A 26,646-nucleotide genomic window follows, 5' to 3' on the forward strand; every position below is an offset into this window, starting at 1 on the left:
GTGAGTTAATTAATTTCAAAAGCATCGACTCTCTGCATAAACTGTAATTACATCAACAGTATTCCAAGCTGCACTCCAAGATTGTTGCAGCTCAATGCCCCAATTAGAAAAGTTGCTCAGAGATTCATTGAAATTAACATTCTCTGCCAGACAATGCATGAATAAACAGCGGGCTTTCTGGACTCCCATTTGTCAAGGGAATTAAGGAGTAAAATGTATAGCATTTTATAATTGGTACAGAGGTGATGCAGTAAGTTTTGTATGCTCAAAGACTTGTTTTCTTGAGTTAAATTGGAAATTTACATGTAAATTAATTCAGGTCACTAACTAAATTACCAATGGTAATTGCACAGAACCTTGAAGGGAGCGTACAGTAGCTTCTTAAATCAATTTACACAGTTAATTTTCCAATTGATTACCACTTCAGATAGAGATTCTCCACGTTATGAAAGTGTAGCCTCTCCTTCCTGACAAATTGGGTATTCTTCATTTCATTACTTTGCAGAATCACTTGACTGAGATAGGCTTGTGATTGTCAACTGGCAGAAAGTTACCCTGAAACAATGTGCTTCCTAAAGCATTGAATGAATATTTATAGACCATTGTTTGTCACTACTAAAGGCACGTTTGTTAAGTCAAGGTGAGAGTAGAAAAGTGGCAAAGACCCCATTAACAAACAGAATAACATTTAGCTTGCCCGGTAATCAGATGCAAACAAATCTGCCCCAATCTGGGACAAGCAGAAACTTTCCAAAATGGTTAAACAAGTTTTCCGACGAGGCTTTATTCAACCCAGAAAGCGGATGCAAAAACCCACCCTGGGTTTGTCATGCCCGGTGTTGTCCTCTTACCTTCTCAGTCACCAGCCTGTGTGTGTGGGTGCCCGAGCACAGCATGGCGGCCAACATGGTGAGCAGGTGCTGCTGCACTCGGCTGATCCCCGACACCAGGCTATCCAGCACGGCCGGCAGCCCCACCTTGTCGATCACGCTCTGGAAGACTCCAACAGAGTGGCGTGTGATTCTGCACAAGGCCTGGGGGGCAGGTAGGGGGTGGGGAAGAATTGAAACCTGGAGAAATCTGCCATAAGATACTGTATGTTTGTTTATTTGATGTGGTTTGATAAGGTCCGTTCAATACCCAAAATAGCGACGGCATTAAGCCCTGCACATCTGTTACTTAGTCAATCAGTGTGTGTGTGTGTGTGTGTGTACACTTACAGAGACGGCACTGACACGGAGGGCATCCACAGTGGAGTGTGTGAACAGGTACCAGAGCATGGGACCTATCTCCATGGTGATGAAGCCCTGAGCCAACTGTGACACTGTGGTACACACATTCTCCACAATCTTAGCTGCCATGTGGTTCACCACCGGTTCCTCCTGATGAAACACACACTCACGGAGTTACAAACACACAAACACAAGCACCCACCATCAGACAAAACACACGCATACACACTGTTTTAAAGACTACAATGTGAAGTAGCCCTTCCGTCCTTTCACACCCCAGGGTGCTCCTTCCTCACCTCTTTCCTCACACTAGATCACCAGCTGGCCCCGTTCACCAGCTCTCCCACTCACTCACCTCTGAAGAATATACTTTCCCTGTGTGTGGTAGCATGGTGTTGGGAACACGGGTTGCATTCTTTCAATCCTATATATCCTTAATATGTATTGACTTTCCCCTTTAACCCTACCAATATTCTGTTAGTTATGGCACTTTTTCCTGTGTTAGTTTGTGTGTTGTAATATTTTATTTTTGTGTGCTATAGAGGAAAACCCCACATGTAGAGCTTTCACCACACAGACCCGCGGACAAAGATTCCCACCCTAAAATTCATAGTTACAACTGTCAATCATCTGGAACCCTTATTGTTGCCTGTGCTGCCAGAACTCAAATAAATCCATAAAACTTACACTCTGACCAGTGTGCAATGGTCTGATTCACACTAAACCAGCCCACTTTCCACTGTTCAACACACACACGGAATCAAATGAAAACAGAACAGAAAAATAACTAAACCTTAGCTCGATTCTGTACACTGATAACTATATGAGAGGCTTTATACCTGAAGCACAGCTCAGTACAAAACACTGACAGTCAAGTCTGAATGCAAAAGGTTCCTCTGGAATCACTACACTCAGCTCTATACGTTGTTGTTTGTGAATGAGGAATGTTTGCCTGGTAAAAAAATAAATAAAAATATGGTCTGACCATTGTCTGATCTTCTGTACACAATCAGCATTCTTGAACATTCCGTGTGTTCTTGACACAGCACCAATTGGCTATACAAAGGAACCAACAGGGGTTGTACAATACCCCCCCCCCCCCCCCACTCTGCGTGATACAGCTTGCTCATCTCTCCCACGGAGCTTCAAAGGATCATCCAGACGGCCTGACTCCAGTCACCAGTTCTCCCACTCACTGTGCCTCGGCGGGCCTTCCAAACAAAACAACACACTCCTCCACTGAATGAAGTGAACAGAGCTGTAAGACTTTCACACCTACAGTAGTTGTGAATGAGAGAGGGGGAGACAGGATGGCCCCGCTCTCCTCTCGACCAGTCATCTTCCGACCTCAGGCACAGGACACTTCCTGCACAAAACTCTGAGATGATAACACATCTTTGAGTCCAGCTATTCCAAGACGATAGTGCTGCAAGCGCCATCGAATACAAAGGATCTCACCAAGGCACACTGCTAACCTAAGTTTCCCCAACAAACTGTAAAGATAGACTATTACAAAGGTTTTCAGGAATGTTTACCAAGACATTCTAAACTGGAATTCTCGTTGTAAACTCCAACAAGCATCATGCAGACTCAGTCTCACCTACATTGCAGAACTTTGGCTATTCCTCCTTCAAGATCTTCTTTAAATGAGCCTCTCGCACAATTAAAAGTGGCTGAGGCCTCACATTGATCAACCCTGATCAAATGAAACGAGTCCAACGCCCTTTTCTCCCCGAGCATTGACGTGAGCTATGTTTATGATTTTGAAAGGACATTGATTATTTATCGCACATGATCTAATTTATTTAGATAAATCCTAGACTCAACTCGGTTCTTGATCCAAACCCCTATTTTCTGCCTTTCTTTAAGTATAAATTTCTTCTAATTGAAACTGGAGTTCATTTTTACTTTAATACAGCATTTGTTAATAGCATTTTAACCTAATTTACCACAAGTAATATCAAGGTAGTACCCCGTTAAACTGATCCTTTATTATTAATCGCCACACCCCGCTACAAAGACTTGCCTGACTTAAATGAGGACAAAACATGAAATATTAAGTTAGAATGAGTTGTCAAGGCATTCGATATGATAAGGTATTTCTGTGGAGGTTTTTATAGAATGAAAACCTCCACTGTAAAAAGTTAGTTTGCCACTTTATTATCTGTATTTCTCTGTGTTACATCATGGAACTACTCTTTCTCAACTTGACTGCAGGCATTGTACGCTTCTGAATTAGGCATGCTGGCGCTATGAAGATATATTTAAATGTAATATAAATTCAAAATGTGTCCTCAAACAAAAACATCCAGCTTGAACAGCTTAACACACTGGCTATAGTAGCGGTCAGTGGGGGAATTGGAGCCCATGTGGAGAGGGGTGGACACTTGTAAAAGTCCACCATGAGATCTGCAATGCAAAAACCTAGTCTGGAAAGCCTGCAATTATGATGATGAATTACCTCTGCCTTGAACATAAGTAGGATAGTGTTGTGCGGTATTGTGAGGTGTTGTGCAGTGTAGTATACTGCAGTGTAGTGTGGTATAGCATGGTGTAGTGTGGCATAGCGTGGTGTAGTGTGGTATAGTGTGGTGTAGTGTGGCATAGTGTGGTGTAGTGTGGCATAGTGTGGTGTAGTGTGGTATAGCGTGGTTTAGTGTGGCATAGTGTGGTGTAGTGTGGTATAGCGTGGTGTAGTGTGGCATAGTGTGGTGTAGTGTGGTATAGCGTGGTGTAGTGTGGCATAGTGTGGTGTAGTGTGGTATAGCGTGGTGTAGTGTGGCATAGTGTGGTGTAGTGTGGTATAGCGTGGTGTAGTGTGGCATAGTGTGGTGTAGTGTGGTATAGCGTGGTGTAGTGTGGCATAGTGTGGTGTAGTGTGGTATAGCGTGGTGTAGTGTGGCATAGTGTGGTGTAGTGTGGTATAGCGTGGTGTAGTGTGGCATAGTGTGGTATAGCGTGGTGTAGTGTGGCATAGTGTGGTGTAGTGTGGTATAGCGTGGTGTAGTGTGGCATAGTGTGGTGTAGTGTGGTATAGCGTGGTGTAGTGTGGCATAGTGTGGTGTAGTGTGGTATAGCATGGTGTAGTGTGGCATAGCGTGGTGTAGTGTGGCATAGTGTGGTGTAGTGTGGCATAGTGTGGTGTAGTGTGGCATAGTGTGGTGTAATGTGGTATAGCGTGGTGTAGTGTGGCATAGTGTGGCATAGTGTGGTGTAGTGTGGTATAGTGTGGTGTAACGTTGTGCAGTACGCTGTACGGAGTACCAGTCTATAGACTGGATGAGAGGCTAGCTGAGTAGGAGGACACAGCCAGTGATTGACACAGTGCTGGAGGGCGAGTCAGTACCAGCCAACATTTCACAGATGGAAAATTCCAGTCAGGGAGCACCAACCAGGAAAAAATAAAATAAAATTCCACACAGCAGCCTTAAGGTTCCTCTCCTACGCCGAAGATCCTAAATCCCGGCACAGGGAAAGAGCCAGGCGTTTAAAAACACACTTTTTTTTATCTGTTATACTTCACCACTAAGGCCTGCCTCACAGCTAGAGGCGTGTAGAAGAATACATCTGAACCTCTCTCACAACAACAAGAACCAAACAAACTAAGTGAAAACTCTCAGTCAAGAACACAGCTTCACTGACTGGTGCAATCTTCCTCTAGCACACGGGCCAATCAGTCGTACCTGCGTTAGCTCAGGTACCACAAAGTCGCCTGCCCGAGCCATGACTAGGCCACAATGACTAACTCCAGCTCCATTCATGTGGGCCAATTCACTGGTTCAGCTTGAAGAAAAACAGGTTCAAACAAGAGCAATAATTCAACATGAAACAAAGTCCAAACTGTCTGTTTTAAATCATGGTCTTCACAGTAATGCTCTTCGTCTGCACACCTGAGGGACCAACAGCACAGTACAGAGAAGAAAGCAGTACATCAGAGGTTGTGCGGCGCCTCAACAAGATTAGTGTGTTGACTAGTGTGTGTGCGCACCTCTGATCTGTGCGTGGGTCTCTGTTCCGTGTGTGTGGATGCGTGTGTCTGTGTCTCGGTTCTGTGTCTGTTCTGTGTGTGTGTGTGTATGTGTTTGAGAGAGCTCTGCAAACAGTGCAGGGCCTGGTAGTGAGGTTGTTGTGGTTCCCCTCCAGCAGCCACAGGAGCCAGACGGTAATTAAGGTCCTTCAGAAGGAGCAGCACCTGGAACAGACGAACGCTCCGCAGCACACAACACTGCAGGCACACACACCGGCCTCTCCTCACTGAGCTTCAGAGTGTGTGTGTGTCAATGTATACGCATGTTACCCCTGTTTATCATCAAATCAGCATTTTGCGGTATATTCAAGGAGAAATATAAGGTCCTGCATTACACAATCCTAATGCAGTAGGTGCTGTGTGTGTGTGTAGGTTATTGGAATGCCGTGTGTAGCACTGCACAGGGCGTTATCTCTATTCCAGACCACACTGTATGTATGCTGTGCATAATTCAGTGGAGGTGTGATGTACAGTAGCTGGTTATTAATCCTCGATATCCCGAGGTCACACAGCTACTGAGGAGGATTAGGCTGAGCCTGCTGGAGAGGAGCGGAACACTCTCTGTTCCTGTAGCGTGTGTGATTGTGTGTGTGTGTGTCAGCTCGCTGATAAATGTTTAATAGGCCTGGATCAGCGAGCAAGAGCGCAGAGGGGTTGGTGAATGTGTGTGAGAGTGTGTGTGCCTGTCTGTGAAGGCATGATGCCCAGGGGGTAGGGGGGCGGTGTCCCCTTGGTTTGTTTCTCTGCCTGGTACACACACACACCCACACACACACACCCCCACACACACCCCCCCACACACACACATCCACACACACACACCCCAGCCTCTGTTCTCACACATACCTTTCATCACGGCCAGTGCCAACATCATCTTCACACTCATAAATAATTTCCAGCCGCTCGAGTCTGGCCTGGAAACCTCTCTGTCGCTCTCTGCCTCCACCCCTCCCTCCCTCTTTCTCACGCACCTACTGTTCACACACACAGTCCCCCCCCCCCCCGCCTTCTCTCAGTCCCTCTCTTTCCACCTCGAACATCTCCATCTCTCTCTCCCCCTCTCTCTGCCCCATCCCCTTAAAGCTGTCTCCCCCATGTTTTCACACCCCACCCCCATGCCTGGTGCCTGGTGCCTCCTGGCAGTGTGTGTGTGTGTGTGTGAGGGACTGCCCTCAACAGGACCCCATGCTCCTCTCTGACATCTCACTCAGGGGGTCTGAGCCCCACTGTCGACTGTGACCCTCTGGCGCGCACCAGCGACCATCACAGCTCCGATACCACCAAGAAACAACACATCCACTCTCAATTCAGCCGTGAAAAAAAATAAAATTATATATATATATATATATATATATATCCATCCATATATAGATATTTATAGGACATGGAATGACAGCCAAGTTGTAATTAGATGGAAGGGAATAGAATTCACAGCCCCCCATAAATATAACATGAACACCCCCTATATGTTGCTATGGTGTTGATCCTAATTGCCATATGTTCTTGTTTACATAAATGTGTCGAAGGAATCACAGAATCTAGCGCTAGCCAATCAAAAGCAAGAGAAACTCCCATCATACGGATAAAGTTTTACATTTATGTTTTGCTGTGGGTGTGTTTGTGTGTGTGTATAGAGATGCACAGGGTACGGCTGTTCCTCGGGGAACACCCTGTGTTGTCAGTCAGTTTTCTCATCACTCATAACTGATCATTAGCAGTCCAGCTCATCTCAGCTACTGTGACAGTCATGGCACAGACAAACACACGCGCACACAAACACACGTGAAACTCCCTCTCCCCCAAGTTTTTATGCTAACGCTATTTTCCCCAATTGTGCTGGACTACAGTAGCCTACATTTCACAGATTTTCTTGTTTTTTTTAAGTGTTTGTCCCGGCACATAACGACAACACCCACCCACCCATAATTCCCCCATGTGCCAATCTCCATAATCAATTAGCTCAACACTGGTAGGAGCAGCCCAGTCTAAAGCCTGGCTAATGAACTTTGGCTAATGAATACTATCAACATACAGTGCAGACCCAACACCCCCCTGGGGAGGAAAAGCATCTCTGATTCGGGGAGACAAAAAAACCTCAGTTTGGCAATTAGCCAAATAAAGACATGAGGCGCGGAGGCAGTGGAGCTGTACACACCAGTCCTGGCTGGCAGACTCACTCGTCTCTGTGACTTGCACAGTGGTGCCTCTGTGTCTATGTGTGTGTGTATATGTGTGTATGTGTGTGTGTGTGTGTGTGTGCGCGCGCGTGTCTACGGGGCCCTAATTGCCGCAGAGGTCAGACCAGGGAAGTGCTGAGGGGCTGTGTTTGATGCAGGTGTTTGTGACAGAGGTTCGCTGTGCTGCATGCCCTTGACTTGCAGGCTGGCAAACAATGCCTGTAGGCCTTCCAGCAGCCGCGGCAACGGCGGTATCATTACTGCACGGAGAGAACCCCCCCCCAACACACACAGACACACACTCTCACACACACATACACACTCTCCGCTGCGCACGGAGCTTGCAGTGTGCAGTCTTACCCCTTCCCGAAGGCACCTCATTAACACAGTGTAGGAGGCAGCGGGAACGACCCACAATCCTCCTGGGTGCTCTTTCTTCTCCTCCTACAAGGGGGGGGGGGGGAATGGGAAGGGAAATGGGGGAACGGGGGGATACGAGGAGGACGACGGGACGAGAAGAAAGCGAGGCGAGGTGAAGAGGGGAGGGGTGAGGGATGTTGAGGGAGGAGGGGGTGAGTAAGGCGAGAGAGGGAGTGAAGGAGGAGAGGGAAGGGCAATGGGAGGAAAAAAGGGGGAGATGGGGAGGGAGGAAGAGAAGATGGAAGGAAAGGAAGAGTGGGGGGAGGGGAGAGAGAGAGAGAGAGAGAGAGAGAGAGAGAGAGAGAGAAAGAGAAAGAGAGAGAGAGAGAAAGAGAGAGAGCAAATGAGGGCAACAGAGGGAGGAAGAGAGAGGGGTGATGGTAAAAACAGGGAGGAGTGGAGGACAGGGAGGAGAGAGAGGGAGGGAGGAAGCTGTTAGTCGTACGAAGCTCTGTACAGCTGCACAGAACATTGGGGGAACAATTAGAGCAAAACAAAGCAACAGTGATCGTAATTAGGCTAAATAAACATAACAATGTACTCCCAAACGTCAATTGAAGGACTCGGCTGGGGAATATGGATCACTGTACGTGTATACGGTAAAATAGGGGTTGGAGAATGGGAGGCTGTACAAAAGTACCATATCATTTGTACCAGCATGGATCTAAGTTGCACATATAATACTTTTGGAAGTAAATCATTTAGGTTAACTATCTAACTATTCCCATTTCTCTACATTTGTTATACATGTATTTTTATTGTTATGTGTTTTTCAGGACATGAATATCGAACTTTAACGAATATCTTTATTGCATATCTTGCACTGTGCAGCATTGACCTGAAGGAGTAAAGGTAAACTTGAGAAAGAGACGGTTTTATTCACACAACCTGTTCACAACAAGGCCTCTGGGGTCTACGCCAACTGGTAGCAATCATCAGGAATAATAACAAATAAATAAATAAAAACCGTGAATGGTTTATGTGATAACAAAGTATGGATCTGTGATTGTGTACCACTATAGCAGAATGTTCCGACGCGTTTCAGACTGCTGCTTTGTTCACGTTACACAGATCTACGCTGGCCTCGAACGCAAAAAAAAATCAATCACGTTATGTTTCAACACTGCTCCTGTGCTCCAACCTCCAAATAGGGATTAGACAGGCCGAGTGAAAACTAAACTAAACATTCTCTGTAATTCCACGGGTATTGAGACAGCGGTATAGGTAATCGTTGGTCATTGATTTATGTGCATCAATGACAAAGAGTACCACAAAAGTGTGTATTTGCATGTTGTGGTAGAGTGATAGCAAAAGCATCTAAAAATAGTTAAATGTTTCAGTGGGAAATAAGCCAAGTGGAGAAAGAGCACTTTGTAATCTCCTGCCAATTAGATATTGAGCTGAAATAAATTCACATTGTGCATGTGTGTGTCCGTGTGTAAACAATGCATGCGTGTACGACTGTACATGTGTGTAAAGAAACGATAAACACACACGCGTGCGCGCCAGTGTTTTTGTGTTGCTCGGTAACCCAGGCCAAACGCACAGCTCAAGAGTGGGATGAGAATTCTCCGGAAACATCCGGAAATATCTCAACCCAGAACCAATGCCCTTCTCCTGAGTCTGCAAAGACTTCCAGAAACTCTGGGAGATCAGACAAACTTTATTGAAAAACAACCAAATAGCCAACAGAAGCCCTCGGTATTTCGACACGGAAGTGAGTGGACGTTATTGGCGAGCGCTGAGGTAACGCACGGGGCAGTTGGCTGTGCCTACCTGGCTGGCGATGAGATAGAGCAGCTCCCCTAGTGGTGGGAGCAGGCACTGCTTCAGCTTGCTGTTCCGGAAGTTCTCTCGGATCAGCTCGGTGAACATAGCTACCGCCTGAAGAGGGGGACAGTGGCACATACAATCAATTTGAAATGCAGGGAAATAACCACTGTATGTATTGCACTGTATAATACTGTATGGCTAGAACTGTGCATTTCTAGTCATGTCTAATGGGCTGCATGTGCTATGAACTGACATGCCGTTGTGGATATGATGTTGACTGGATGGGTATTGTGTGAGCGAAACCGCACCATCATGCTAGGTGAGGTGAAACAGGCCTCTATGTTGTTTAACTGCATCCTGATTGACACCCAGCAACAGAACGTAAGGATGGGTTACATGGGTTTTTCAATGTATGGAAGGAGCATGCTGGCTGGCTGAGGTTTGAACAAAAAGAGAGAAAGGCTCGTGAGGATTAGCGCATGATGCGTCATTATAGCTCTAGAAGAATCCTGGAAGTAATCACCTCATGGCTGAAACAAACAGACGCGTATTGACACACCAGCTCTCACCGACTGCTGCAAAACTGTAGCCGCTCGCTCTCAGATGCCACCAAACACCACGCCCCCGAACACTCACTCAGGCAGCTGCGGAACGCCTCCTCTACACACACCCACCGTGTGCTCACACACACGCGCGGTACGTGGGCACACACACACGCGTTATCTTTGCACGCGCACCCCCCCATATGCCCCTATATGCAAGGGCGCACACACTGGCACACTCACACACACATCCACAGATTGCTTCTGAAATGAGCATTTCCCCATCTCTCCTCCTCCAGAGGGTGTGATGTGGCGAGGATGTGACGGTCGCTTCTGCAGCAGCTCCCTCTCCCAGCAGGGTGCCTGTGTTAATCCCCTGCCTGCCTCCCTGCCTGCCTGCCTGCCTGCCTGCCTGCCGGCCTCTGAGCTGCCTCCTTCCATCTCTGTGCTGCCTCCATGCCTCGGTGTTGCCTCCCTGCCTCTGAGCCGCCTCCCTGCCTCTGAGCTGCCTGATTGCCAAGTCTGCCACCCAGCCTCGTTACCTGTTTACCATTCGAACAGCCTCTCTCTCCGCTTCTCATTCGGCCCATTTCCTGTCCTCTGCCTCGGTAAGTGGCTGTCTTTCTGCCTCTGGCTGCCACTCGCCATTCCTCCTGCCTCTGCGTACGTGCTAGCCCGTCCTCTCTCGTCTGTCTGTCCTCCTGCCTGACTGCATGAGCCTGCACCCGCTAAACGACACAAATGATGACTTTGCAGCAAACAGATGTTTGCGGGCGCGTTTTGATGCGAGCCTCGCCGCCCTGGCAGGAGGCTCCCCCTCTCTCTCTGCGCCGCTGAGTGGAGATGATTTGCCGTTCAAGACAACAAACGCACCAAACTTGGAGCCACACCACACGGCCATTTCCCCCAAACGCATCATTATCTTTCCCTGCACTGTACCCTCAATACACACACACACGCACGCAGATGCACACACACAACAGGCATACACACACACAGCCTCGCATAAGGAGAGGCGGCGGGTGAAGGCCACCCGGCGTTTCCCGGCTCGTCTGCACGATTCAGACAAAGAATAGTTAGTCAAGACAACGTGAAATCCCTTTGGTAGCAACCCAAGCGTGTGTATTAGGGTGAACTCCAACCAGGCAATAACACCGGAGTAAATTCCCGGCATTCGTGGAGGGAAAAAAAACTGTATTTTTGGTTGTCCTTGAGTATCTAGTAAGTAGGAATTCATGACTGGGTGCTGACAGGGATGCTAGTTTCGTCATCATCGGCCTATGGAGACTTGGCCGCCCGATAGGACGAAGCAATGTCTTATTGAGGGACGGACAGAGAACGGGTTAGAGGGAGGGAAAGGGGGATGGAGGGAGTGTGGGGGGGGGTAATAATACCAGCTAGACATTGACTGGACGTGACCTGCCGCGATGAGGAGAGTTAAGATCAATGGGCCCGCCGTGTGTGGAGAAGGGCCGGGCTTTGATGCTGGAACTTGGGACAAGAGGACACAGCTGACCCCGGAGCCTTGGCTGCACACAGCAGCCTGTGGTCACTCTCATGGATTACCAATGGAACACAAGGTCGCTGGCTCTGGGCTGATGCTATTGACGCCAAGTCCGCTTGACAAGTAGCACGCTTGTATGGTGCGGAGGGTCATACAGAACCTCGCAGGACGTACCCCAGAGAGTCGCGTGTCCGTCAGCAGCCGCGGACACTGATTAGTAGCTCTGCTCGTACTACTTCCTGGTGTCCGCTCGGAGGACACGTTCCAAACACGCTCAGTAGATCGCAGAACGCGTCTTGGCGCTGGGGGGGGGGGGCTATCAGAGCTGTTCAGATCCACACGTACACCCTCTGGTGAGCACATTCATGTCCGCACCCCCACACAGACCCTCCAATACTCGTGTATTCAGAAAGTCCAACCCCGGCTTGAGGAGTGCGTGCGCGTTGTGGCCGCCAGGCGGTCGAAGTGAGGAGAACGTGCAAATGTGGGCTGGTGGCACTGGAAAGCCTTGCTCCTGCCAGGAGAGAGAAAGAGAGAGCGAGAGAGAGATGCAGATATACAGGGAGATAGATCTAAAAGAGTGCCTGTATTTATAATAGCACGGGATTACAATTTATTAAAGCAGTGGTCCTTTACTTCTGCGTCAAACAGAACGGACACCGCAGTCGTGCTGGGGAGTGAATCAGAGAACGAAGAGAGGGAGAGTTTGACCATCATGGCGGCCCAGTGCGATGGACAGGGACACATAAAGGTGGAGCGTCTCTGAATCCCCCCCACCCCCAACCACCCCCTCCTATCTGGGGAACAAAGCCCCCTGCCCTGGAACTCAAATCGCCATGACTGCAGCCGACCCTCAAACACAGCCCCCCTGCGGAGACCACGGAAACACACGGAAAACATCCAAAACACCCAGAACATACACACACACCCAACACAAGCTAGCTAAGCTGGCTGTGCCCGGGGGGGCCAGGGGAGGACCCAGCGCCGACTGAGGGAAATGTCACGGCGCCATAAACCCGCTCGCACCGCCGTGCACACACCCACACGGTCTACAACATGACCAACGTACCCTCGACGGCGCCATACACACACTCGCCGCTACGTTTCACGCGCACACATCCAAAGCCACGCTCTCCACAACGCCAGACACCTCTACTCTGCCTTTGTCGGCCATTTTGTGGCGCTTGCCAGCCTCTTCCCCCTCCATCCCTGGCGAGGTGTTTAGCTTTCCGCCAGAGCGGAAGCCGTGAAAAGAACGCCGCGACAAAACCACCACAAAGCCGTGGATCAAGGGCGAGAGGAGCCAGATTTCACATCAAATAGAAACCTGGGTTTGAAATGATTAAGCGTGATGTCTTTGTATGTGCGCGCGCGCGCGTTGGTGTGTATCTTTGATGGGCTCGGTGAGTCTGTTCGGGGGGGGGGGGGGCGATGGTGAGTGGAACCGGCTGCGACACGACCACTGACTTATACTGATACCTGGTGGAGCTTCCTGGTATGGCAGCCTGGTATACTGGAAAACACTGTGTGTGTGTGTGTGTTGGGTTATGCGATATGAACCAACCTCAGTGACAGGGGTCTCCTCTGAAAGGTTGGTGCAGTGTAGGGCCAGGAGACCCAGAACCCTCATCACCTTGGTTCTCCTGAAACACACCGGCCACACACAATAATGACATCATGCAATTGCCCACGCTGCCAACTTGTTATAAAACTCAACCCCTCTAACATCCTGTCGTCTGTCCGAGTGACTACGTGATCGGAGGCGTGTCCTCTTAGACGTTGGCATTTCACGGCACAGGGCCACAGTAGGCTCCATGGTAAAGTGCATGCTACGCATTCCTTCCACACATGAGCCTAGGGAGAATCCTAAGAGTGAGAATGCCAGGCCGCTGGCCCCATGCAGAATGTCGACAGGGAATCGAAACGCCTTTACAGTCGGGAGGCCACCAGGTGATCGAGCCCCGTCCAGCGCACTGTCAACGGTGACGCGGAGAGATTTGATTTTCTTTCGACTTACGACGTCTCAATAGTTCTTACATGTTACATTTGTCAATTGCGTAAGTGTATGAAATTGAAAGTATGCTGTGTTAAGATAAATCCTGTGTTTACCTTCACGGTTGAGGGGCTTGTGATCATTGAAAAAACATTATATTTTTGGTTCGACCTTTTTCAATAACTATTGGAATGACTATTTCATTGGTTGGATGACAATATCATATTTTTGGACCTTATCCTATATAGAGTCCTGGTGCCGGGTAGAGGTTAGTGCATACTCACACATCCCAGTTAGGAGCCAGTCTCAGCTGTTGGGTCAGCACTGGGAACTGGGGCACAGGGGAAGAGAAGGACAAGGACACCCTGGTCAACACTGGTCACTAGACACCACCGTGGTGTGGCTGTGGCATCTAATCCAGCTGTCCCAGCCCCACTGGCTCACTAAGGTGGAGCAGCCAAACAGACCACACAGCATAGTTTGACAGTTTGGTAGCAAGTGTAAAGGCCCTTTCAGACAGAATGCGACAACGGCACCATCGCACCCTGAAAGCCACTAGTCAGTTGTGAGGTGAACTCCTAGTCGGTCGTGAGCGGAACTCCTAGTCAGTCGTGAGGTGAACTCCTAGTCAGTCGTGAGGTGAACTCCTAGTCGGTCGTGAGCTGAACTCCTAGTCAGTCGTGAGCTGAACTCCTAGTCAGTCGTGAGCTGAACTCCTAGTCAGTCGTGAGCTGAACTCCTAGTCAGTCGTGAGCTGAACTCCTAGTCAGTCGTGAGCTGAACCTGCCGGCAAGCGTGGGGCACACTCTGCACAATCACATTCTGTCTAAAAAGAACTTAACTGGTATGCAGAAAGAGCATTCTACAGTAGATTAGTTAATACAACAATGTATTTAGTGTAGGGTCTATTTCTGTACATCTGTTCAAATGTATCTAGGGGTCCATCTAGTGGTTGGATATGAATATTTTGTGGGACTTGTTTTTAAATCAAATTGATTTATAATGATCAAAATACATTTACATTTTCCAGTCTTAATCTTTTTTTAGAAAACTGTTTAAGTCTGTTTTCTACTTCTCTCTAAAGCGTGACTTTCTAGAGTCAATAATGTAATAAGAGTGTGGAATCTCCTAACGAAACTCATCTACCAACATATAAAATGTATTACATAATAGCATCAGACGTAGGCCAATAATATAGATGAAATACAGTATTTATACTTGTATCTGAAGTAAACAATGAGTTACTAAAATACAACCTTCCATCAGCTGTGGGGCAGCTTGGTCCTGACAACAACCTCCAAACAGTTTGTGCAGACGTGGGGAGTGGCTGTTGTATTGTATTGTGTTACATGACCGGTGAAGGCTTGCTGATTAAAGCATAGGAAGTGACAGTCTGTTCACTTCCACAGGAAATAGGACAGTCACTGTACTTCCTATTTCCTGCACCATCCCTTTGTACAGTAAGGCTTTCGGCAGAGAGAATGACAAAGGCGTCTAAGAATTCGATTGGACACAGTACTACTTCAACACACTCTGATTAGTCTGACAAGTGGTGCCCACTGTATGTGTGTGTGTGTTCAACCTTGAGAATTGAAGGCTGAAAGTCGTCAACTTTAATCCCTCACCAGTTTGGAGTTGATGAGGAGGGTGGCGATGGCCCGGTGTGCAGCCACGGAGCAGAGGTAGCACAGCAGGTTGAGTCTGGAGCGGGTGGAGGCCGGGAGGGGTGGAGACGGCACAGGCGGAGGGGCCGGGCAGGGCTTGAGGTGGGCCTGCTGGGAAGGTTCCAGACAGGCACACAGCTGCTGCAGGAAAGCTGACCAGTCACCGGGACTCATGGACACCAGCTTCTCCACTGCAGAGGGGCAAGGGAGAAAAGAGAACAGATAAGGGGAGATAAGAGAGGATAAGGGAGGAAAGAGAAAATTAAATGATGTGTCTGCAGGCAGCGGACCCCTGCTTGTGGGAGGGAGATGTGTGTGTGTGTGTGTGTGTGTGTGTGTATCTCACATCGGCTCCTTTATGAATGGCAACAGATGTTCCATCAGAGGCCTCCAGTGGACAGGGACAAATTAGGATTGCAACCACTGAGCCGATTTAGAAGGCCTTACCTGAGTGTGCTGGGACACACAGAGTCTTGGGGTCGTATCGCACTGGTGCACTTTTCAGAATCTGTGGAAAATAGTTCCAGTGTTTTACACGCTGTGTCAGAAAAGAGCGCGTACACGCAAACACACCCAAATATGTGTTTGTAGGCCTTATTCACACACACACCTTGGGGTTGTCCATAATAGGGGTCACGGTGAGGTCAGCCTCAGTGTGGACCAGCTCCTTGATACAGGAAGTGATGTCACCCACGCCACTAAGCAGTAGGCTATCCTGGGGGGTTAGGGACAGGGCTGGTTTAATGATGTAGAACAAGTGGTTATAGTCATTTTATACTTTCATATAAACTTACTTCAGATACTGGGTGGCTTGGAAACTTGTAGGGGAGGTGTGTGCGACACAAAGTATCGGAACACCCAATTAAGGTTTTGGATAAATAAATGGTGGTTGTAGTTCACCATCAAAACAAAAGAGGGCGGAATATGACCCTAAAACAGACGTGCCTGAGCATAACATTTCCCGTAACAACTTCACATCGGGCCAGTCTATGTATTTCTGACTGTTAAGACATTACGGTAAAACATAAATCTTAGAGACCTCAGAGATCAAAGACAGATCTTATCTCTTATCTAATCTATGTTGCACTCACCTGAGTTAAGCGACTTGGTGTGTTGCTAGTTGTGTCTCTGGCAGTACAACTCATTCTTGGAGTTGGACGGGAACTGTTGGATAACAACAAGATAGATATACTGACTTACCATGACAATTGCTGATTTACCATGACAATTACCATAAAGACTTTGAATTTTTAATATATTTGTTATATATTTGCGTGGTTTAAAAGTTAATCTTCTTGTCACTACAGATCACTTTCGTTTTTAAGTTGCACTCAAACTGAAAGCTAAGGCAACATGGATTTAGAGATAACTGCCTACCATATAGTCAAGTACCTGTCATATTATGGCCATACTTCTTAACAGAAATGTGGAAATGACTGATGCTGTTTGATCATATCTACAATGGTGTAGCCCTTAGTATTAGATAGTAGTAAGTGCAGGCTCTTGAAGATAAGAATGTTTACTTATCTTTCACATGTGTATCTGTAGAATGGATTCATGAAAATATAAGAATACATGAATATGTGTATGTTATCTCCCAATATTGATACTTACATAATAGTTTTTTTGGGGGGGGGGTCAGCTCCATTTTTGAATTTGTATAAAAAATATGTTATTATAAGATATGTTGCTTGACTGATGCTTTAGCAACTGGGCACAAAAAGAAATGGGACAGAAAAAGCACCTGAGCAGGAAGATGGATTCTCTGGCGTCTCCGTCCAGCGCACTCTTAGGTCTGAGCTCTGGTACATTGTCTGGACGGGAGAGAAGACGAAACCACCATGATGCCGATGCCTGAAATGTGTGGTGTCTGATGACGAGGCATATTCTCCCTTCTGAAGGAGAACACCCGAAGCACGTTGGCCTCATGTTCAACTAACAATCAACTCATATTACACACACGTACACGCACCCAATGTACAGCAGAGCCATAGTATGTATCATGGGTTACGTGCAACACAACATGTCTCCACGGACCCACCCTGCCCCCATCCAGCCCCCAGCCCTCACTGAAAGCATTACCTAATCGAAATGACTTATTGGGGTGCATGACAACTGGTTCCTCAACACCAGCTGCCACGGTTGTCCCTGGCCAACCCTGTCTCGGGAGGGTCCCTGAGGCTGGTCTGGCTTCTGCCGGCTGGCTGGGGGTGGGCAGCCCAGCCTCCTCTCTCTCCATGCTGACAAAACACATGGGTCAAGGATCCGTTACCAGACCAGGCTTCAGTTACCCAGAACATCGGCACATGTGGAAAAGTCACAAGACAGGGACCTGACGATTTTCATGGCTTTGAATGAATCAGCATGTACGACTCAGTGCATGGAAATGGTCCCTGTGACCCTAATACGCAGTCCAGTATCTGAGTGCCCCACCTCGCATATTTCAAGTACAAAAGACCCAGCAAAACATTGTGTACTTGTTCTGGGAACTACAATAGGTGGAAATGGTGCATGTCGGCAGGAGGTGGACAGGAGGAGTTAGCCTCCTGTAAGGAAGCCTCACTGGTTCACAGTATTATACATGTCTGGTGGTGGACAAAAGGAAATTGATTAGGATTGTCAAAATGCAAATCTGATGCTGTTGAACACCAACCCCACCTGGAGCAGATGGAGGCCTCTCTCTCCTCCTCAGTGAGAGCTCCTGTCCAGAAGGGGTGAGCCACAACCTGAGGCCAGCTCATTCTGGTTGGAGCACAATCCCAGGGAAAAACAACGCAGAGCAGTTAGAGCTTTTCCAATCCAATATTTGTAGGCGAAGGGAAGATTTGATGTCTAATGTTCATGAAATGGTTCGGTTCATTGACTCAGCTAGCTTGATTGTGAAAGGCTCACCTCTTCTGTGGATCTTTCTGGAGCAGACCTTTGAGAAGGCTTTGGAACTCCTTACTAGGCGTGCTTGAGGCAGACCCTTTTGAGAACAAAACACATTTTGGCCATGGATTAAAGACTAATATAATACTATACATATGTATATACTATATCAGGAGGGATTATTACTCTACCCGGTTGTCTTGGAGACGGAGTATCATCATGTAGAATCTTCTCAATCAGCTCAGGGAAAGACTCGGAGTAGAATGGCGGCTTTCCTGAGACGCACACATTATAGTCAAACATATCTAAGTATATGAACATATCAAACACAGAGAAGATAAACAGATCTGGTTGTGTTATTCTGTTAATGTGTGTGTGTGTGTGTGTGTGTGTGTGTGTGTGTGTGTGTGTGTGTGTGTGTGTGTGTGTGTGTGTGTGTGTGACGTTGGTTTGGTACCTGAATACATGTTGTAAAGGATACAGCCCAAAGCCCACAGGTCACTACTGACAGTAGTTTCTCCTCCCTTCACTACCTCTGGAGCACTGAACAGAGGAGAACCTGCAGAGACACAGCTCTTAGCTGAGACAATACCTTATACCTACTGTCCTAAGTCAATTCTAACAAAAGCATTGCTTTCCAGTCTAACAGCATTATGGAGCGTAAAATGAGCTAAACCTAATGTACATTCTACAAGTACAAGTCCCTGAAACAAGTGTCAGCTGAAAGACACCTGGAAAGTTAAGTGATATCCTTGCCTTGTGTTCTATTCTTGATGTTCCTGCTTGTGTTCTCCTGGCCTTCACCTCCCGGCTCCTCAGAGGAAACCAGGGCAAAGAACTCCTCCAGGTTCTCTCCTTCTGCTTTCGACAGGACGAAGTTAGACAGCTTCAACGTCCCTGGTCCATCCAACAAGATCTGGAGAGAATCACTGGATCACTTAATCATATTACATTTGTATACTGTTTTAGTAGATTTTATAAGATTGTATGTGATACATTAATTAGTACATCAGGGTTAGCAAACAGTTCATATACTGTACTGTACCAAGAGCCTCTGAAATGATGTGGACAATCTCTATAGTGCACCTTGGAGGGGGTGAGGTCAGAGAAGACAATGCCAGCATCATGAAGGTGTCTGAGGCCTTTGACCAGGTCAATGGCAAACTCCCGGACCACCTCCTCTGACAGACACTCATCCTGGCTGATGACTGACTCCAAAGAGCCCCCTAGAGCACAAACCAATCAGGAGCAAATGCAACATTCTCATCAAGTATTTCTGAATTGTAAAAGACCCTGGTCTAAGACTCCACAAGCCTAAACACTGTCAATACCCATGGAACAATATGTGGTTTATGGGCGCAACATGACCTATAGATGTTTGATTTTAGGTATCATAATCATGACCCCTCTGTATCTCACCTGTACACAACTCCACCACCAGCCAGAGATGGTTGCTGGTTTCATACCACTCATAGAAGGTCACCACATTCTCATGTTTGATATCGTGGGTCAGCCGTACCTAAGAAATAGCCAGGATGAGCTCAGTTGAAAGGTGAAACGTTACAACACAGTAAAACATTCTGTTGATTACTTACATGGTTGGTGATTTCAGGCCTTTTCGACTTGTCACTGCAGATGATGGCTACGAATTTGATGCTGCCTTTCCTACGTCCTTTATACACCACTGACTTGCTGCCTGTTCCTATCTCCTCATACAACACGAAATTCTCCATCTGATCTGTAGTTCAATGGAAGAATGAAGGTATATCTGGTATTTTTGTCAACAACATACTCACACAGTGTGCTATAACTGGATTATTCTAGCATTAAAGCTTTTCTTAAAGTTATGTAATTCATTAAAAAAAAAATACATGGAAAGACTGCATAACTTGTTAGAAAGCAAGCCTAACGACGTAGCTGGGTTTGTTAGCACAACTAGCTACTAGTAGCACAACATTGCCTACTTAAATGGGCACAGTCTAGTAGTGCCGAATGGAAGCAATGAATGAAATACGTTTTTGAAAAACTAAGAAACACAATATAACAGTCTGGCAGCATGCAACAATTAATAGACGTGATGTAGCGCTAATGTTATTCAAACAGTATAATTATGGCATACTGAAATTGCTTAAATAAACGTCAGGTTAGCTCAACTGTACCTCGAAAATTCACAAACTTCTTAACAATAAACGCGCTCTAACTGTTACCGGAAACAATTTTGGGTTGTTCCATTCCATGTTTAGGGGATGCAAGTACATCTCGAGACGTAACGTATTCAAATTTCCGACATTCTCACGATAAATAATATTACTATGTTTAAAATCCTGAAATATACGTACACTTATGTGTCTGAATTGGGCACTTGTTTATACCTTTTGAAACTTTTTTTTACATGTTTTTCAGGTAAAATACCTCTTAATGGGTTATTCTTCAGTTGCTAGGATACAAGACACACGCGAACCTGAAGACTTCTCAACGTATTTAATCAATCAAGCTTTAAACTATTGTCAGTGGACACCGATCTCGATATAAATTTATGATTTTAATTAAATAACCTCGGAACATCTATAATTCATTTCTTTAGAGTCTTGTTTATAAACTTAGATTTACTCTAATGGCCAGCCAGCCAACCGAATCTGAGGAAGAAGGGTACTGTACTGAACAGTAGTACTGTACAGTAGGCAGTTGTGCATACGCAAAGTGCTTCAGGCAAGATAGAGGGCAGATGTTCTTTTAGAGTTGTCAAATGGGCTTTTCTTCTCTGACCGTAACAATATATCATTGTGTGTGTGTTCGACGCTGATCTCTATAAAGGCGTATTGCACATCGTTTAAAATAGCTGCCATGACATGCCAGAGATGAGATGCCAAATGCAATATGCAGTGTAGCAGAGTGTAAGTTTGTAACTTAAAACAATAGACAGTAAATCGATTATTTGAAATGCCCCAAATGAACGTAATTATTACAGATTTATGCCAAGGCAGTTTCGACAACTAAACGTGAGACAACCACTTGTCAGAATAGTGGAAAATTACCCTAGCACCCCTTTCCCACGAGCACCCTCTGGCAGCTGTGTGTAGAGCGATGTCATTTGCCAATGCATTCGAATTTAGTCGCTTGTCTTGTTAGGATACACACCCGGCTTTCTTTGCTCCGAGGATAATTCCGGCTAGTCTAAATGTATTAATCCTCTAAGATTCAATTTGATACACAGAAGGATGCTATACTACATTCTTTTTGAGTGCAATATTCTTTAGCCTGCCACAAAGTAGCGTGCGACTGACTGACCGCTGCTAAAAGCTAGAAAAAGCGATAATTAACAGAGTTAACTCGCTGCCATCTGAGTTAGTTTCTTAAATCGTTATTTCTGCGTCGTTTAAGAAGTTTTGGCCGCTTTATTTCAAACGTGGGATCTTACAAGTGACGTTGCGTTCTAAATTTATTTTTGTGTATTTTTTTCCAAAACGTCAAACACTTGAATGGTTAACAAAAGCGCATGGACTTTACGGGGCTACGCATTCGGCATGGATGGATCTGATTCGTTTTAAATACGGAAAAAGCTTCGTCAGATTTTACACCTACTGAACGATTGGTAGCTATAGTCCACTTTTGCTTAGTGGTGAGTACTCTCTCATCTGTTGGAAACGCAGTTACATTTCAACATTTAAACCTTGATCTCTCATTATTCTTACCGAGGAAGTTCGCACAGGTGGTGTATTCGTGATGTGAAGTTATATTTTAATTCCAAACAATATGGCGAGTAAAATACATCAGGCCCTATACACTTTTAAATGAAGTTACATTAATTTAAAGTTACATCGATGCCGGGCTCTGGGCAGTGTTTAATAGGGGATCTCGAAACCAGGCCGATTACGCAGATCAGATTACATTAAATCTGCTTCTCTTTACTATGGTGTTAGCCAAAACTCAGTTTACAATAATTGATACAAACACGTTTTAATGTGTGATATCAATTTGGAAAGGGGTCCTTGTGGGAGTTCCATGGTAATGGATGGTCTAGTAAAAAATATCACATGCCTAATTTGTTTAATTTATTTTTTATACTGATGAAATAAATTAATCTTTACTTCTCCTAAAGCAGCAGCCGTCAGACGGTGCATTACAGATTTAGAATTGAGCATATTGCATTGGCTATACTCCCACTATTCCCCTTTCCTTTCTCAAGTCAAGGTGTCAGGTCCACATGACTGGCTATGTTTGGCCACCAGACCCGGACCGTTATAGCTGGAACTGGCAGTGATAACGAGTCATACTGTGGCCTGACCTGCCCTCAATCAGGCACATGGTGATCAGCCAAAGGCATAAAGTTGTGATATTAGTATCTGTGATATTAATGTTTGCTTTGAAGCTAGACTGCGTTGTGTTCATTTGCCTCCTTTGTGTTGGATCACTGTGGTGTGTGTGATGATAGGGTTGTGTGCTAGGTTTACCAGAACAGTGTGGGCGTTCTCTATCTATATCAATCAGGATTTACATGGGTTTTGTCACACTGGACACCCAAACTCCTTGGCACTGATCTGTGGTAATGATGTTGCAACCCTGATGCAAACTCCACCCTGGATTAGCCCATGGAGCCAAAGCCCTGGGCTTTACTCCAACCCCAAAGAGCCAGAACACGGCTTCTGGTGTAAAGCATGAAGTTTCTCACCCCAGGTTAGGCCCATTGAACCACCTCTGTTACAGTGGGAACATGTGAAACGTGTTGTGTGTGTGAAGCGGCTTCGTGTGTGAAAGTGAAAGCAGCGGCGCGTGTGCAGACCCAGGAGACGGCCACGCCAGGCAGGTTCAGATGGGGTCTTGCATGCAGGATTCATAATCCCTGGGTTCTAAACAGATTGCAGATCCAAAGACCCAGGCACCGTGATTTGGCATTCCCAACGGAAGGGAAGGAAGGTTATTATGTAATATCACACAGCTTATCAAAGGGCTCACACTGTGTTCCTGAAGATCTCTGTTGATCTAAACTGTGAATTAGGGTGAATGTGACATCCCCTGGTTTAAGCATTTCAGGGACATCTTGGTCATAGTTTGCTTATGTCTGGGACAATAGCGCTCATCTTTTCTGTGTCATCCATCCATTCTTTCTTCTGCATGAATTCTTCTGCTGTTCAACCGCAGGTTACGCGTGATGACGCTTGTGTCTTGACAGATTCCAGATCCCATACTCATAATATATCTCTCTCTCTTCTGTCTCTCTCTCTCTTTCTTACCCTTCAACCTGTTTTTATTTTTCTCAAGCCCCTCTCCCTTCCCACTCCCCCTTTTCATTCTGTTTTCCCCATGGGTGGGAGTGAGTGTCTCTATAATTCAGTACTACATGATGTTGTGTCTGCAAGTGCAATCCAATCCTGCAAATGCAAATCTGATAGATTAGTTGGGTCTGGCCTACTGTGGTCAAGACTGGGTTAATGGATTAATGTGAGTGAGTCCCACACCCCCATTCTCTAATGGGTATGTGCAAGTGCATTAAGGTTAGACTACAGAGGTTATGTCTTAACATTTTGTGCCTGGCAAGAAATAAGTATAGTGTGTTTTTTAACATTTACATTTAGTCATTTAGCACGCTTTTATCCATAGCAACTTACAGCAAGTACTCCCCCGAGGCAAGTAGGGTGAAGTGCCTTGCCCAAGGACACAACATCATTTGGCATGGCCGGGAATCGAACTAACTACCTCCGGATTAAGTAATAAATTAATTGAGAAGTAGGTTTTTGTCACAGTTTAAGATCTCTGTAAAATGTTTGCCTCCAAGAGGAGATAAAATCATAAGGAATGGGAATTGGCCTAAATTGGAGGAGTGGAGTTCTAAAATGAAGTGCTAGATTGTATACATGGGAAGCCCAAACTGGTCAGCAACCAGTAACGTTTTGCTGATGTTGCTGACCAGTTTGAAGAGCACTGTTATAGTAAGGTCTCTGGTGTTAAACCTTCAGGACAGTTTGACATGTGCACACATCTTCATCCACCAACTTAAAATAATAATCAGCTAATTTCTCTCTCTGTTTGCCAGCTGGCATCCCTGTTTTTCCTACTCCTTAATTGCTTGCCTATTTCTGTCTACCTGCCCACCAACCTGCATGCCTGTCTGCCTGCCATGCTGCCTCATCTTGGCACTCTTTCTCCTGCCTGCCTGTGTTCCTGCTTTCTTGCCTGTCTGCCTGACAATAGCTTGGATCTACTGCTGGTCTCTCTTCGGGGCTTTGGCCCTCTCCTTTGTAAAGCAAAGCTTTTGTCTGTCAGCCTTCCCCCTCTTGGCCTCCGATCCAATCACCACAGCAGAGACAGCAGCCCCCAACGTTACTGAACTGCCATTGAAAACCACATGGGTGGTGTCAGTCAAAGCCTCTCTTCTGTTCCCCATGGCAGTTGGGAAATGTAGGCACATGGTGAAGTAAGAGCATGCATCTAAAGTAGTTAAGATATTTGATAGAATTCTGCCTCAAAGCCGACTCTCGCACTTCCTCAGAAAATGTATCTTTGTGCCTGGGCGTGTTGTGCTGTAAGCAGTGGTACTTGCTGAGAGGGTATATATACTAAATAACAGTAGCTAAGGAGAACACCCCATGAGACCTGGCTTGAGGGTCTTCTGTATGGCCAGGTCAGTTCTCAGAGCTTTTCCAACTCGTTTTGTTAAGTGTCTGAGAGAGAGAGAGCGTGAGAGTGAGAGAGAGAAATGCAGTTGGAGACGGGCTCTGTGAGATAATGGGAGTGGGGAGACTTCCTGAGGGACGTGAAGGACAATCTACCTGAGAGCTGGGAGAAAGCACAGTGGAACCATTTCTTAAGAGCAACTTCAGTTGTTTGTAACTCACTTTGCAAAATACATGTGTTCCTGCTAGAAACTAGCTACAGAAAGGCGAGCTGAAGGAGCAACTTTAGGGTAATTCATTCCCTTCACTGAGCTTCCTGTCCTTATAAGTACTTTGCTAGTGGAATAGCCAGGCTATTGATTATTGACATTGACAATCTAAGTCTCTGTGTAATGGGCCAGGTGTATGTGTGTGCTCGAGTGAGCATGTGGAGGTCAATAGGAGGAAGTATATCAATTGGATAAACATGTGCAAGACAGTGGACCTTGTTGGCCTTGGGGTCTGAGTGGATATCCGTAAGTTCAAACAAAGAAGCCAGAAAAGTCGAAAGCTGGTTTAGATGACAATGTATTAGACAGTTTTAGCAACCTCTACAGTACGCGGCATAGCAGAAGATAGTATCTCATAGGTTAGACCTACTATGAACCTTTATGTGACTAAACATTAAGAACAGGAATTATATACAAAATGGTTTTTGATTGAATTATTTGTTGTCAAATCATTGACCCCTATCTGTATTGTGTGAGCCTGTTATCTTTCTACGCACTGCCTGTGATAAAATCAGCTCTCACAGTCCATCCCCCTGTCTGTGTTGGAACAGTCTGTAAATCGCGACCCTTGTTTAGATAAAACGCACACAGTCGCCAATCGCCATGACGCTTTCCAGAAACAAGGACTGACCTGTTGGCTGCCTGGTGCTAAGTCCACACCAAAGGTCTTCTGCTTCAAATATCAGACACCACAATCACTGCAAACTGATTCTGGCATGGCTGACAATAGCCATAAACAAAACATTATCTTGTTAGGACTGTTACATGTCTAACTACAATAACCTGCTTAACCTTGGTAAGGCTCTGTTTGTGGACTAGCTGGAACCAGTGGATCCTAATCTGTTTATGAGGTCATCCAAGTGTGAACACAATGTACTTATGTTATAAATGTCAGCAGAATCACTGGTATGACTTCTGGTTTTCCATGCCCTTATATGGGTCGGATCATGGGTCAGGTCGACCCCAGCCTCCATTTCAGCTAGCTGCAGCTGTAGCTGTTTATTTGATGAGCTTTCTGTTGTTCCCACCAAACTCTACTGAAGGAGGTCCTCTGTTTATGTGCTACCAATCTTCAAAAGTTGGTCAATGGCCAGACACGTCTTTTTAGTAACGTCTCATGTATCTATGCCAAGCTCAAAAGCACTCCACGCAAGCACATCCATCCAGCCATCCATCCATCCACAATTAATTCAAATGTGTAGCCAAATATAAGGTCACAGTCCCTCTCAGTTGATAACTTCATTGAATGTATTTGACCTGGTTGTTGTCATTATTCTGTCAAACAGGAGAGCCAAATGCAGAATATGACCCCAAACATTAACCCTTGCTCAAGGCTTACCCTCCTGTCAATAGACATTCACTGTAGTTCTAATGAGCTTCCTCAGCTGATACACCAGCCTCTGTTAGTGGGCCGCCCTTTGGTGAGCCAGAGGGTCTGTTGTACACTGTGACTCACCTACAAGGTATACCAGTACTATAATGTGATGGAATACAAGACACACACAGAAGCATGTGTATGGCCTATCCAGCTGGGTGTCTATTTTAAGCGGTGTATATTTAGAT

The 26,646-nt window shown here is 46.1% G+C and overlaps 1 protein-coding gene across 5 annotated transcripts in view; it reads right to left on the reverse strand.

The window, feature by feature from the left end:
• ulk4 (unc-51 like kinase 4) overlaps positions 1-20,466 on the reverse strand; it is a 72,341-nt gene extending 51,875 nt beyond the window's left edge. For 2 of the 5 annotated variants that reach the window (XR_014766575.1, XM_084704953.1), the window contains exons 1-21: positions 20,168-20,306; positions 19,799-19,941; positions 19,623-19,722; positions 19,290-19,429; positions 18,960-19,119; positions 18,661-18,762; positions 18,395-18,478; positions 18,225-18,300; positions 17,991-18,074; positions 17,415-17,572; positions 17,077-17,146; positions 16,424-16,496; positions 15,943-16,047; positions 15,780-15,840; positions 15,294-15,523; positions 13,953-13,999; positions 13,240-13,318; positions 9,633-9,740; positions 7,797-7,880; positions 1,221-1,382; positions 852-1,034 (exon numbers count right to left, since the gene is read on the reverse strand). Coding sequence is in view for 2 of the 5 variants with exons in the window: in XM_084704953.1 (XP_084561079.1) it covers positions 852-1,034; positions 1,221-1,382; positions 7,797-7,880; positions 9,633-9,740; positions 13,240-13,318; positions 13,953-13,999; positions 15,294-15,523; positions 15,780-15,840; positions 15,943-16,047; positions 16,424-16,496; positions 17,077-17,146; positions 17,415-17,572; positions 17,991-18,074; positions 18,225-18,300; positions 18,395-18,478; positions 18,661-18,762; positions 18,960-19,119; positions 19,290-19,429; positions 19,623-19,722; positions 19,799-19,941; positions 20,168-20,261 (2,343 nt within the window). In the remaining 3 variants the exon portion in view is untranslated. The other 3 variants (XR_014766576.1, XR_014766577.1, XM_084704937.1) reach the window with 3 other exon arrangements.
• Positions 20,467-26,646: the final 6,180 nt, after the last annotated feature.

This window comes from Hypomesus nipponensis, chromosome 2, assembly GCF_054491055.1.
Source record: "Hypomesus nipponensis isolate SF chromosome 2, ASM5449105v1, whole genome shotgun sequence".
In the NCBI taxonomy this organism is placed as follows: domain Eukaryota; kingdom Metazoa; phylum Chordata; class Actinopteri; order Osmeriformes; family Osmeridae; genus Hypomesus; species Hypomesus nipponensis.